The sequence below is a fragment of the Paralichthys olivaceus genome, chromosome 2 (genome assembly GCF_024713975.1).
Source record: "Paralichthys olivaceus isolate ysfri-2021 chromosome 2, ASM2471397v2, whole genome shotgun sequence".
NCBI classification, from domain to species: Eukaryota; Metazoa; Chordata; class Actinopteri; order Pleuronectiformes; family Paralichthyidae; genus Paralichthys; species Paralichthys olivaceus.
In genome coordinates, this window is record NC_091094.1 from 23,125,566 (window position 1) to 23,137,926 (window position 12,361).

Here is a 12,361-nt window from a genome sequence, read left to right on the forward strand (position 1 = left end):
AAGACACTTTTGTTGCAGTGCCAGGTCTACAAACCATACACACATAGACAGATCTCATCTTGTGCTTTTGGCCCACTGATCACCATGGTTCATGTAAACTTTGGAAATCTCAGTCGCACAACTTTGAGTGATCTGGTTTATTTTCAGGTGACCTATAAAAATCAACAGGAATTAGAACAGACTCAGACTCTGAAGAGTTGGACGATATAAATGCACAAATAACTGGGCATGTAAGATCAGCCACGCTGTTCTCAAAGTGATCCTGGTAGCTCTTCCAAAAGAGGACGAAGAAGAAGAAGCCCACTTTCAATTTATCCATTAAGACCTACAGTACATGGGTACATTTGCAAATTAGTAAAAGCTTGATTATTCAAATTTAATTGCAATATGAACGAGAGACACAGAGGCGCAGGAGGAGAGAGAGCACTTTAATCAAGGTCCAGTGGCATTAACCAAACCCTCTGATTAGCTGTTTATTTGGTTTCTAAGCTACAGGATCTAAAGGATTAATAAGAGTGGAGTAAGTGGGGATCCACAAGTGTAACCTGACCACCACCATTTACTATAAGTGCATATCAAAATATTCTACAGTCCCAATCTTGCTTTTCACAGTGGAGTCTTTACATGCAAATAGCTGAGGATTGATGTGTTATACAGTACTCTGAAACCAAAGAACTCTACAGCATGATTCATGTTCTAATGTTGACATGAAATCCAGCCCTGGTATGATGCACTGGGAAAAACAACACTTATTATGCATGTGCCGCTCTCTGCAACTGTCAGCCACTCATCACCAGATATCAGTATCAACAGACTGTACTGAATCATTATCAATGTGAAGGCAAGGATGGAGGCAAAAGGCTTTGTCTCACTGTCTAAAAAAGGTATGTGCATTTCAATTTGATACGGTCAAATTCATGGCTCGACAATATCTGAGAAACTGACTCTTTCCCACTATAAGTATTTCCAGGCTTTGGTTAAACTTAACATCAAGTGAAGTTGAATACAGATCACTGAGTACTCAGTTGTCATGGATACAGAGTACAGATGACTGGCTACCATTCTAGTACACACACACACATGCCCAATACAACGGCTGCAATGTTTGTGAAGTGCAGCAGTGATTTGTAGCTTGTAAAAACAAACCCCTCCTTTTTCACTGGCTGTTTTTTGGCCAGACATTTATTATAGTTCCCTGCTTGAACCTGAACAGTGTGTCATCTGCCAGATTCAGCTTTTTTCTCCACACTATTCACGAGTACAACCGGACCATTGACACAAACAGATATGAGATGGGATTTGTCGTGTTAGGAGACAGATCACTGCCTCGCGTACTCTAGGGGTCATGAATGAGAGGTGATTCATCCTTGTCTGACTTGTTGCTCATTTAAAAACAAGAGGCAGATTTTGCAATAGCAGTTTTAACAAATGACTGACAAATTAATGACAACAGCATCTGCATGCTTGGAATGCACCGGAGACAGAGGGATGACAAAACACTGCCACCATCTGTGTGGGTGCACAGATTGTCCATGTGTAAGTATTCTCAAGTGCAGATCCAGGCCTTCCCTCAGCAGCCATGATGAGTGGGCACAATGGTTGGTAGTTTTCTCATATGAGGCCCCGATAGTCCTGTGTGTGGGCCATGCCTGCAAACCAATCCCCACAGTCATCACAAATATCAGAGCAGAGTTAAAAATACTTGCAACAAAGAGTCGTCTGTTTTTCTTATTGTTACAGTTGGACTGCAGTTGTCACTTGATTTCAAATCAGACATGCAGTTCCAACTCTGTGGTGTTAAAAGCAGGCCTCTGTATTTCTGTACTAAACCATATGATGCCCTCTAACTTTCTGGATCTGGGACAGTGAACCACTGAAGACATGATACTGCTGGGAGTACAACACCCCAGGTAACTAGAATGGTGCTCAGTAGAGTATACTCCACCAACGCCCCAGTCCCCGAGTGAAACCACATTTCAATTCACTAGATTTCAGTGGTGGATCTAAGATTTTTCTAAATCAGAGGCCACAATTCACAAATGGGGGGCCAATTACATGTCTAACATTCATGCAGAATTCTTAATTCAGTAAGGTGCATATTTAAGAAATTCCAACACATGATTGTATACATTTAGAAAACAGTTTCTTGCTGAAACGCATTGCGCACTTTAAAAAAGCTTATAAAATTCAAATCCTTAAGGAATTCTCGTAGTTATAGCAAGTATTGTTATAAGTGACTCGGTTATTCAAAAAAAAAAAGACTATGGACAGGAGCACTTCAGATGCCACCTCTGTTAGATCTGGATTGTTATTTGAATCTCCACCAAATTTCATACAATCGTATATATCAGATAAAATCTGCCTGATTTTTTGAATAAATCTCAAGATCAATAAAAATGTTGAAAAATCGTAAAAATGAAAAAGAAAAAAAAAAGCAATAGCAATAGGTTGATAAGGCTAGTTTCTGCATAATCCTGATAACTAACCAACAAATGCAGATAAATACTTAACCTCTTTGGTAGAGGTAATGATTTATTTGTGATATGTAAATGTAGGAGACTGATAGAGGCTCTCCTTTGTATTTAATTAAGTATTTGATTCCATAGAGAAGAATTAGGGGCCTAGGAGCTAAGTTTTTTATATTCACATTTTTTATTTGTGTTTGTAAGCATGCACCCTCCTCCCTCCTCAAAGGATAAGATCAGTGAGCATGATGCGTGAAGGGGAATGCAAGTGACACCAGATACCATGATTCACCTCAGCCACAGCATCAGTCTTAATCTCTATAGCAGATGAATGGACTTTAGATGTCTGCATTTCGTTTCCTTATCATACTTATTTTTCAATATATTACAAGCAGTGTACGTGACAACCTCTGGATTCATTTTCTTGGGATGTTTTGGCTGCGAGTTTAACAAACTGCCTCGCATTCTCCGTATGGTAAAACATAAGACAATGCGGAAAAAATTGCATTACAGGTCAAACCCATTCTTAAGGTGTTTTGCGACTACAACTTCTCTTAACTTGAGCAATCTCACATGCAAAGTTCCTGTTTCTAAACTGTTTCAGTTGAAAATTTAAACTGCGTGATTGGAGCTCTGAGAACTGGAACAGTGACTCAGGCTTTATCAGGATCAGTATGTGACGTAAGCAACTGGGGAAACAGAATTATGTGGCATGAAAGAATGCGGTGTAAAAAACACACACACTGAGCACCAGTCACCGGACATTCTGGCATAGTGTGAAAACAAGGCCATACGAACACCCGTCTATTATCCGCTCACTGTCTGCTGTCCTCTCTCGCTCTGTGACGTCGGATGACATCAAGGTCCCTTGTGAGTCGAGAGTCAATTGTAACTTCAGAACTTAAGAGGTTTAGCATTCTTCAATTTAATCAGATCACACACAGAGACACACACAGACACTGTTATCACAAAGAAGCCTCCTCTTCCTCTTTATGAGACCACATCAGCCACTGAGAAGGAAGAGGGATGGAGAACACACAGCAAAACTATCATGCACAGGAATATATAGAGGAGTTTTTGTGTTTTTTAAATCCAGTTGTATTGGCTTTTATTCATGTTGATGCCCCTTTAAAAAAAGAGGTTGCCCCTTTCTTCTGGTTGCACTACAACAGGTTTTGATATGTCACCCAAGTACAAGGAGATGTGCCTCACTAAAAATAAAAGACAATTATGCTGTTATAATGACCCACGTATCCCCCATGGAAAAAGGCTGATTAGACTGGCTGCAGAGATATTCTAATTAGGCCTTCTGATTTTTTGGTTTAACTTGTCACCAATGTGTGGAAAAATATATGTTTGATATTTTGTGCTGCCAGAAATAATGATTCAACATCTGGGCTCATGTTTTTCACAAAACAACAAAGTGATCAAATACCCAGATTCATTCACTGTGCAGAGAGCGAAGATCACTTCGCCATGCACATCCCCTTGGTTACGGCATAATCAGTATGCCAGACCACACACGTATGCCATGGGAAATTATCCACTCTGTGTTTGATTTGTGGAGACAGATTTGAGTGCAGTTTTGGACACTGCTGCTCCACAGAAGGAGAAAAATATCAAAGCAGGCAGTGTCTGAAGTCACCTAACCTGCTGCACAACTTGCTCTGTAAGCTGCTTTATCAGCAGATAATCCATTAGGCTCAGTGGGATGGATCCCAGCATCACTTCATGTTACAAGCTACCTGGTTGCCTATAAATCAACCTGTGTACATATGTAATGTAATGAAGTGTTCATTTTATCTTAAAAAAAATAAATCCTCAGATAAACTTTTGGCTTTCAACCAAACTTTATCAATTATATATTGGAAGACTCTTTTTTAAATTAAAATGTTTAACATTTAATATTTAACAATATAATAATGCTATTGCTGCTCTGGTACCATGAACTGAATAGTGCGGTGCATGTTTCCAGACTATACACAGATCCTGCTGGATGTTGTGAAGCTGAGACAGGACTGGTAATGGGATTGTCACAGCTTAGCTTGCACAGAAACATTGGGGATTGACTATTTGACAGTGGGCTGTTGCACAAGGTTGAAAAATCCTGAAGTGTAATAGCTCACACATGATTAGTCTGAGTCTGACATGTGCAGTACGTGTCTCTCACAACCGTTACCCCAATGCCAAGTACTTGACATTCCCCGCCGAGTGGGCACTCAGTGGGATCAGACTGGCTTGTTATGCAAGATTGTGGAAATAATGACAGTGGTTAAATCAAGGTGAAATTAAACCGTCAGTACCAGGACATTTTGTGACTTTTATTTCCATAAAAAAATTGCTTATAACTCCCAGTGATCCCCCTTCAATCATACTGTAAACTGGACGTGAAGATTCTGTGCTATGTAAATGTGTTGTAGTCAGTGTATACATGCATGTGGATTTTCTGAAAAGATATATATATACACATTCTTCTATGTAGACCCTTTGCTGCTATAGGATTAGGGCAGAAGCACAATAGGCCCAGTTCAATCATTTACAGTATCCACATATAGGCCCACATCTTATACAATCAATATAAAAAAGCAGGAATGCATGGCTTCTTCTACAAGACAGAAGAATTCTTTTTATATCGTACAAACACTATTATTGTCTGAATAGACTGTGACTTGTACCAATATCTTCTCATCAGCCTGCATCACAACCAAGTCAAGAGTTAATAAAAGAAATGTTTGACATTGGACTTTGAAATGTCTTTGCCAACTGAGGCCTGGCAGATAACTGCGGTTTCATTTTTTTATTTATTTGGCAGCAGGATTCATGGCAAGGACATCTGCGCCCTCATCAGAGAGATGCTCCATTTTTCAACAACTGGACTGCCAGTTGTGATTTCATCACCGGTCACCGAAATAGTGTCTAGCTCCTTCATCAATGTGATGCATGGCTCTCATAAGAAGGAGGTGTATCTTAATCTTTTGTCCTTTCAAGCTGCACTTACCTAGACATTTTAATAAAAATGAAAAAAATAAAAAGCTCTGTCCACCTAAAGCAAAGTGGGGCTGCAAAGAATGATGAAGAGAACAGTCTTGTTAGGGATAGGAATGTTCTCTTCATTTTTTCAAATATCTTGGTTAATTAGTTTTAAAGAAATTGTTCAATATTTTCTTAAACATGCATATTATATTACTCTCTCATCTGAGGGGTAGTCAGCAGCAAGAAAGGGGGAGGCAGCCTCATAATGAGGAGAAAGTAGTAACTTTCTGAAATTGTTGAAACATCAAAAAAGAGGCATCTGCATATAAACACAGATGGTTTAGAAGATGAAGGCATTTTGGTTTGGCTATTTTGCAGAAAGAAATTAAAGCATGTTTGATGCTACTTTATTTTAAATTGATCACTAGCTACACTCTGCACTGGAAGAACCCCTTTATCTCATTCTTTTTATTTTTTACGCTGTGCAATTGCTTCCAGTCATAAACTACCTTTCCTACTATTGTGTTTTGCTATTTCCTACTGATGCAGTGAGGGAAAAGATGAAGATCTTAGGGGATTCGAATTCTTGACTCAAATTCAAATTACAGACATGCCAAAAAATCCTCACACCATCTGACAAGTGTTGGGGAGTATCTGATTGCTCCTTGCACCCCTCTGTACATTGGTAGGCAGGACAAAGCTGAAAATTGGTCTAACTGAAATCAGTTGCGCGATTCAGAAGTTGGGCTCAAATCGATCAGTGTATGCCTCACTTCAGTCTAACTTATATTTGCATATTCTGAAAGTAACACATGCTAAGGACTGTTCTCACTCTAGATGATCAAAGCTTGACAAGTCCGAGTCTTATTGCATCATAATAACCTACAACAATTTTTCAAGAATGTCCTCTATGTACTATTTGCAGCCGCCATGTCAACACATGTTCACAGTAATACCATCAAACATTGAGGTTCAATGACATCTATAACTATTTCATTTATAATTTCTTTCCCTTCAAAAAGCAATAGTTTGGTGGGGTACCAGACCAAACACCACTTTCTGTTACCACTCTCAAAATCCAATCATGAAATAACATAACAGACTCCTTCTGGTGGGGAAGTTCACCTCATGTAATTAAAAAGAAGTTGCCAGGTGACCATCCTGGAACGGAGCCCTTTATCGGCAGCCCAGCTCTTCAACAGTCAGGATTTGATAACAGCCTTAAGCTACCTCCGAACTTTCTACAGTCCAAATCACCTCCTGTACAAACCATTTTCCATCTGATTCCAGGGACACCTGACTGAGATGTTTTCATGTCTTTATAGAGGGTTTGTTGTGGAATGATGATTTATCACAAAAGCACAACAAAGAGTTCCACATACACATATTACTATGGACATCTGGATTCAACAAAGAGTTGACTGTTCGCAGGTGTTAAATAGCAAACAGGATTTAGTTGATCGTGTTCAGAAATCCTCCACAATCTGTGCTCTACCTTCCTCTATGGCCACAGACACAGCTAATATCCAGCCACATTCCTCCACATAGCTGTGTGGTATATTATGATAATGATGTATGTCTTTAATAGGAAGCTACTGCTAACAGCCGGTTATCTTAACCCAGCTGCATCCTTTTACAACGTTTTGTGGTAATCTGTACAATAGTATTTTGTAATCTTGCTAACCAACAGACAAACCAATGAAAGTAAACCCAGCCTAGCTGTTTTTTTATTTATTTTGTACAATAAGATAACTAACTCCTGGCTGTAGCTTCACGTTTGGTGTATAGACATGAGAGTGATATTGATCCTCTCATTTAACTCTATTAATCTGACTATTTCCCAAACTGCCAAACTGTTTGTGTTGGTTTTTAATCTCTGGGTGTGAATCAAATCAGGTGCAAAGGAAAACTCAATTTGAACAGAGCGATTTCAGAAAACCCTCCCAGAGGAAAATATACAGCTCAAGACCCTCTGTCTTCTTCTGGGCCACACAAACAACCAATCAACTTGACAGCAGTCTCCATTCGGCACACGACTTCCATCTTCCCACCGCCATAACTTCATCTCTCTCTGCCCCAGTGTGGCTCGAGCATTGATCCCAATTCTGGATGAAACACGGTCTCCATCCTAATTAACCCAGATGTGGATATTAATAGGATGAAAGCAGGTCTAGACTAGAAATGGGGCAGATTGAGAGGTGGTGGTCCTGATATCGGAATGGTCACACTAAAGTGGGACACCTTCACCCCTCCTTTGACAGGGGAATACAGCCTGCTTCTATATAAAAACACCCCCTGGCCCTTTTTAATTGGTCCCATCCCTCTTGAGGCTGGAGTGCGATGAGAAGATGAGAATATCTACATGTGGAGGCTGCGTCGCATGAATACAGAAATGTCAGAGTGATGGAGGTGCATGACAGTTGTAACTTTGCATATGAATTTTGCTTTGTGGAATGACGTAAGCATAATATCTTCAATTGCACAAAGAGTAAAGGTGTTAAGATCAATTCTGTAGCCCGTGTAGTTATTAAAAGAAACCTATTAAACTTCCTCAACAGTCTGCCAGTGCAATTGATTCTTCAGCTCCTTCAGGATTCATATTGTGTGAAATGGGGCATATATTCGCGGTGACAAGATAGAAGACTGTGAATCCAGAGGGACAGGTCCTATACTGAACAGGGCCCCTGATAGATGAAATGGATTTCACATGTGTAAAAATAGATGGAAATGTAAACATGTTACTCACAAGGAAAAATAAAACTTTTTATTGCCTTAAAATTAAATTTTCATTCCATAATTTTACACTGAGTGGGAAAGAGTATTATTGCTTAGGGACTAAACAGGAAACAAAACAGAGGTAAAACAGTCTTTGCATTATTTCAGTTGAGAATAGACAAATCCAGTGGAAGGACCACTGCACACTTGTTAGCACCACAGAGACACGCTTTCCTCTGAATTCCCTCTGTCCTATCGGCCTGAGTGTCACTTTGTGTGGACAGCACCTCTACAGGCGTTTGGTTACTGTATCCTCCCGAGTAGTCAAACGTCAGCTCCTCTTGTGCCTCAATATCCCATCCAGCAAATAGCGCCAGTCTAGGGACTACAGAGTGCACGCGGACAGGCAGCATGAGGAGGTTGGGCTGGCAGGAATGATTCAGAAAGCGGCCTACATTCCCCACCACAGCTGGGTCCACAAACGTCTCTATAACGGAGCCAGTACCTGCATGCTCCCTCACAGAGATGATGTAATTATTTTCTTCAGATCTCTGGGTGAGCTGTCTGCGTCTGGCCTCCCCAAAACCGATGACCTCTCCTGCATACTCACACACAAACGTCCCACGTGGGATCGACTCTAGTGCACGTACACCCCAGCCCCTGTTCCCGGTGCTGTAAACTTCCAGCCTGAGTCTGAGTCCCCTCTGGACAACACGGTTAATGCAGGTTTCACCGCAGGAGCAAAGGGTATTACACTCAAACACAGGTGAGCAGTAACCAGAGTCTGTTCGGCTAAGGTCCAGTAGTGTGCCGGTGCCGTCATACGCCTGCCCATGAATCTTGAGGCAGGAGCAGCTCTCAGTGCAGCAGGAGAGGGAACGACAGGAGCATCCAGGGAGTGTGACTTCACTGGGGTCAACTGGGCATCCAGGTCCCTCAACGTTATCTGGGGAATACTGAAGAGTAAAAGGTAGTCAAAATTAAAGAATGTTGATTGTTCGAAATTTGCCCAAAATTTCCAAATACTCAAATTTGTACGAAAACGATTAAATAATTATTTAACTTAAAGAAAATTAAAAACTAAAACTAATGAATTCTTTGCAAAATCCAGATCATTGACTGGTTTCAGCTTGTTAGTGTGATTTTGCTGCTTGACATTATGTGACGGTAAACCGATGGGTTTTGACATTAAAAAATAACATTTGAAGACATGAAGTAGAGCATCAGGAGGTTATGATAGATTTATTTTCATTTTTCATTTATATTTTTGGCATATTAATCAATACAAAACATAATCATTAGTTGCAGCACTAATTCAAATGTACAAAAGATTTAGTTTTAGGAAATATTAGATGATCTACCACTACCTACTTTAAAACTCACCTACTTTAACAGCCACAAACCATTTTCAGCAAATTATGCTGTACAACTTACATGTCCTTAAGAATTTAGTACATTTGTACAGACAGGAAGGTGTTTGAGAGCATCAGGAGCAAGAAGGAGCAAGAAGAACAAAGTAGGACAACTCCTTTGGTTCTAGAGAGGCTTTTTTTCCTTCTTCCCTACACTGCAGTCAGGTGACAGGCTGCGTCCTGTGATGATATGCTGCCATCTGCTGGAAATGTAATTCTTCTTCTTATTTGTACTATATGTTTTCCTTTCACATGTCAATGAAGTCTTCTACTGCTGCATCCCTACAGCTGTTCGGTTCTGTATTCAGCATGTTGTATGGAGGCAGTGCAAGGCCTCGAAACTGTTTTGGAAAGAAAAAGCTCAAACTTGACATTCATTCTAGATTATCTGTGTCATTGTGCTGTTACATCAGATTTACATCACTGCAACATTACAAGATCTTCAAAAGCTTTGATTATCACAACCATATCATTTATACATCGGCCTGACCGATATATGTAGATAGATAGTAGATGTAGAAAGATAATAAACACAAGCAGTTAAAGGGTGATGTTGTACACATTATTTACATTGTACATGTTGAAGATTCAGCTTATATAGATGGTGAATATGTACAATCACATAAACATTACTAACACTGTGTGACTGTTGAATAGAATCATGTCTAATCACTAGTCAGACCTGAGCTTCTCCTCCCATGGTGGTTACACCGTTTTCATCCCATTAATGTATATCTGTGTCAATAATTCAAAAAAGAATAGAACTAGAATAACTCTACATGGTCACACCATCACTTTGATGAGACTGAAGTGTGACGAGCTAAAACAAACAACTCACAGACTGTAAGATTTCACTTTCTAATAGCTTAGCTGTTAGCACAGAGGTGCTACGTTAACGTTACCTGGAATTCAGGAAACGTCCGTACGTCCGCACTGAAGTCAATCAGAACTGGAAGCTCTTCCAGACCGCGACTCAAATCCACAGCACGAGTCGTGTCCACGAACACGTTCATGTCTCAGGTTCACGCTCAGGGGGAGTGGGGATGTAAACAAAGCTGTTACTTCCGGTGATCTAATGAGTGGTCAGCCCCCTCTAGTGGCATGTTTGGCTCATTACACTCCTGTACCAGGCCTTTGTCACAGCAGACATGTTTGACTGAAAAGAGCAGGTATCACTGATAACTGTAATCATGAGTTTGTTCAGTTCATGAAATTATTTTTCATAATGTGACAGTGAGGCAGCAGGTAAAATACACCCAACACCCAGTAACTGAAGCAGTCGAAACTAATCCAGCTTCTTTATTTCTATTTTCTATACTCATGCTTTTCCTTCTGTCACAAGTCAAATTGTCAACAAGGAAAATGGCCCCTAGTCCAGGTGGTGGTTTTAAACATTGGGTTAAGTTAGAGTGGAGAAAGTCAACAGGAGCTTGATTAAGGATGGATACAGCACAGTATGATATAACTGCTTTGTCTGATCCACAGCGAAGATAAAATATGAAACCATTACTTGACAGAATCACAGGCTGTATATGAAGATGGATTTATCTTCACTTCCTCCCAATATCCAGAAATGAAGCCAAATTTATATATGACCATAATTTGGTTTCACTTTTGAGGAGCTGTCATGTCTTTATTTATTTGCTGTCACATTGTTTTAAAATGCATCTCCTTTTCCAATAATAATCCTCACATCTCTCCTTGTCCACCATTATCACCTCTAAGCAGCACAAATGGTGGTGTAACACCCAGCGGTGTTGACTCTGCAGTATTTTCATATAGCCTGCAGATGGCAGGCCAGGTTAGAGGGATTGTATCTCTCGCAGGACTCCACAGTGGATCTGGAAGAAGATGATGAGGCTCTTAACATGACTGAGCAGCATTGAAAACATGGACACGTGAGTATGTCTGCGGGTTCCTGACAGTTTAAAGCAGTCCAGACAAACATGGCCACCAGGGGTTAAGACTTCATAGAGGAGTCATGGGCTCATGGCCTCATCTCACTATTTATCTGTGTTCCTTGAAATGATGTCTGCTATGATTCATCCTCTGTGTAAATAAGTATTTTTGTCAGAATGTCAAACTTCTTTTTTGTGAGATGTGTAGTCTCCATGTCTAACCTTTCTGTGGCGCTTCACTTATCTGTGTGATTATGGATTATTCTCTGGTGGCTCTCTGAGGCAGATGGGGGAGGTCAGATTGTCAGCTGACATTTCAATGCTTCACCAAGTGACCAAGGGTTTTCCTTTGAGCCTTCACCTTTGTCTGTGGGCAAAAGGAATGTTGTCAGTCCTGCATTCAGATTTCAGATTGGATACTTAGACTTGAGAGGATGTTGTTAGCGAATTGTTACAAGCATTTGACAATACACTGACTGATACAACAACAACAGAGGCTAATACTGAACAGAATGACTCAACCTCTTTGTTGGGTTCCACAATCAGTGCTTCAGAGATATAGATGATAAAAATAACAACAACAACATCAACAGCAACACCACCAACAACAACAATAACACCACCCCCAACAACAACATTAATCACAACAACAACAACAACAACAACAACAATAATAAATGTTTTCATGTAGCACCTTTCAAAACAGCCAGTACAAAGTGCTTCACACTTTGAGGTGTAATACCTGTACAGATCTTAAAACACCAGTTATTTATTCATTTACAATTGATAGATTATATTGACTAATGGTTAATAAATATGAAGTGGATGGCTGTTGTGCATTTAGTTGAACAGTTGTAAAATAATTGTTTGTCATAAAATGTTGGATGTTCAAAAGTGA

At 40.0% G+C, this 12,361-nt stretch overlaps 1 protein-coding gene across 1 annotated transcript; it reads right to left on the minus strand.

The window, feature by feature from the left end:
- Window positions 1-8,176: 8,176 nt before the first annotated feature.
- On the minus strand, window positions 8,177-10,634 carry setmar (SET domain and mariner transposase fusion gene). The gene is made up of 2 exons (XM_020086524.2): window positions 10,468-10,634; window positions 8,177-9,109 (listed from the first exon to the last, which is right to left on the minus strand). Exons 1-2 carry the CDS (start codon window positions 10,576-10,578, stop codon window positions 8,318-8,320), a joined length of 903 nt encoding a protein of 300 aa, XP_019942083.2. The 5' UTR covers window positions 10,579-10,634; the 3' UTR covers window positions 8,177-8,317.
- Between the last annotated feature and the right edge of the window lie 1,727 nt (window positions 10,635-12,361).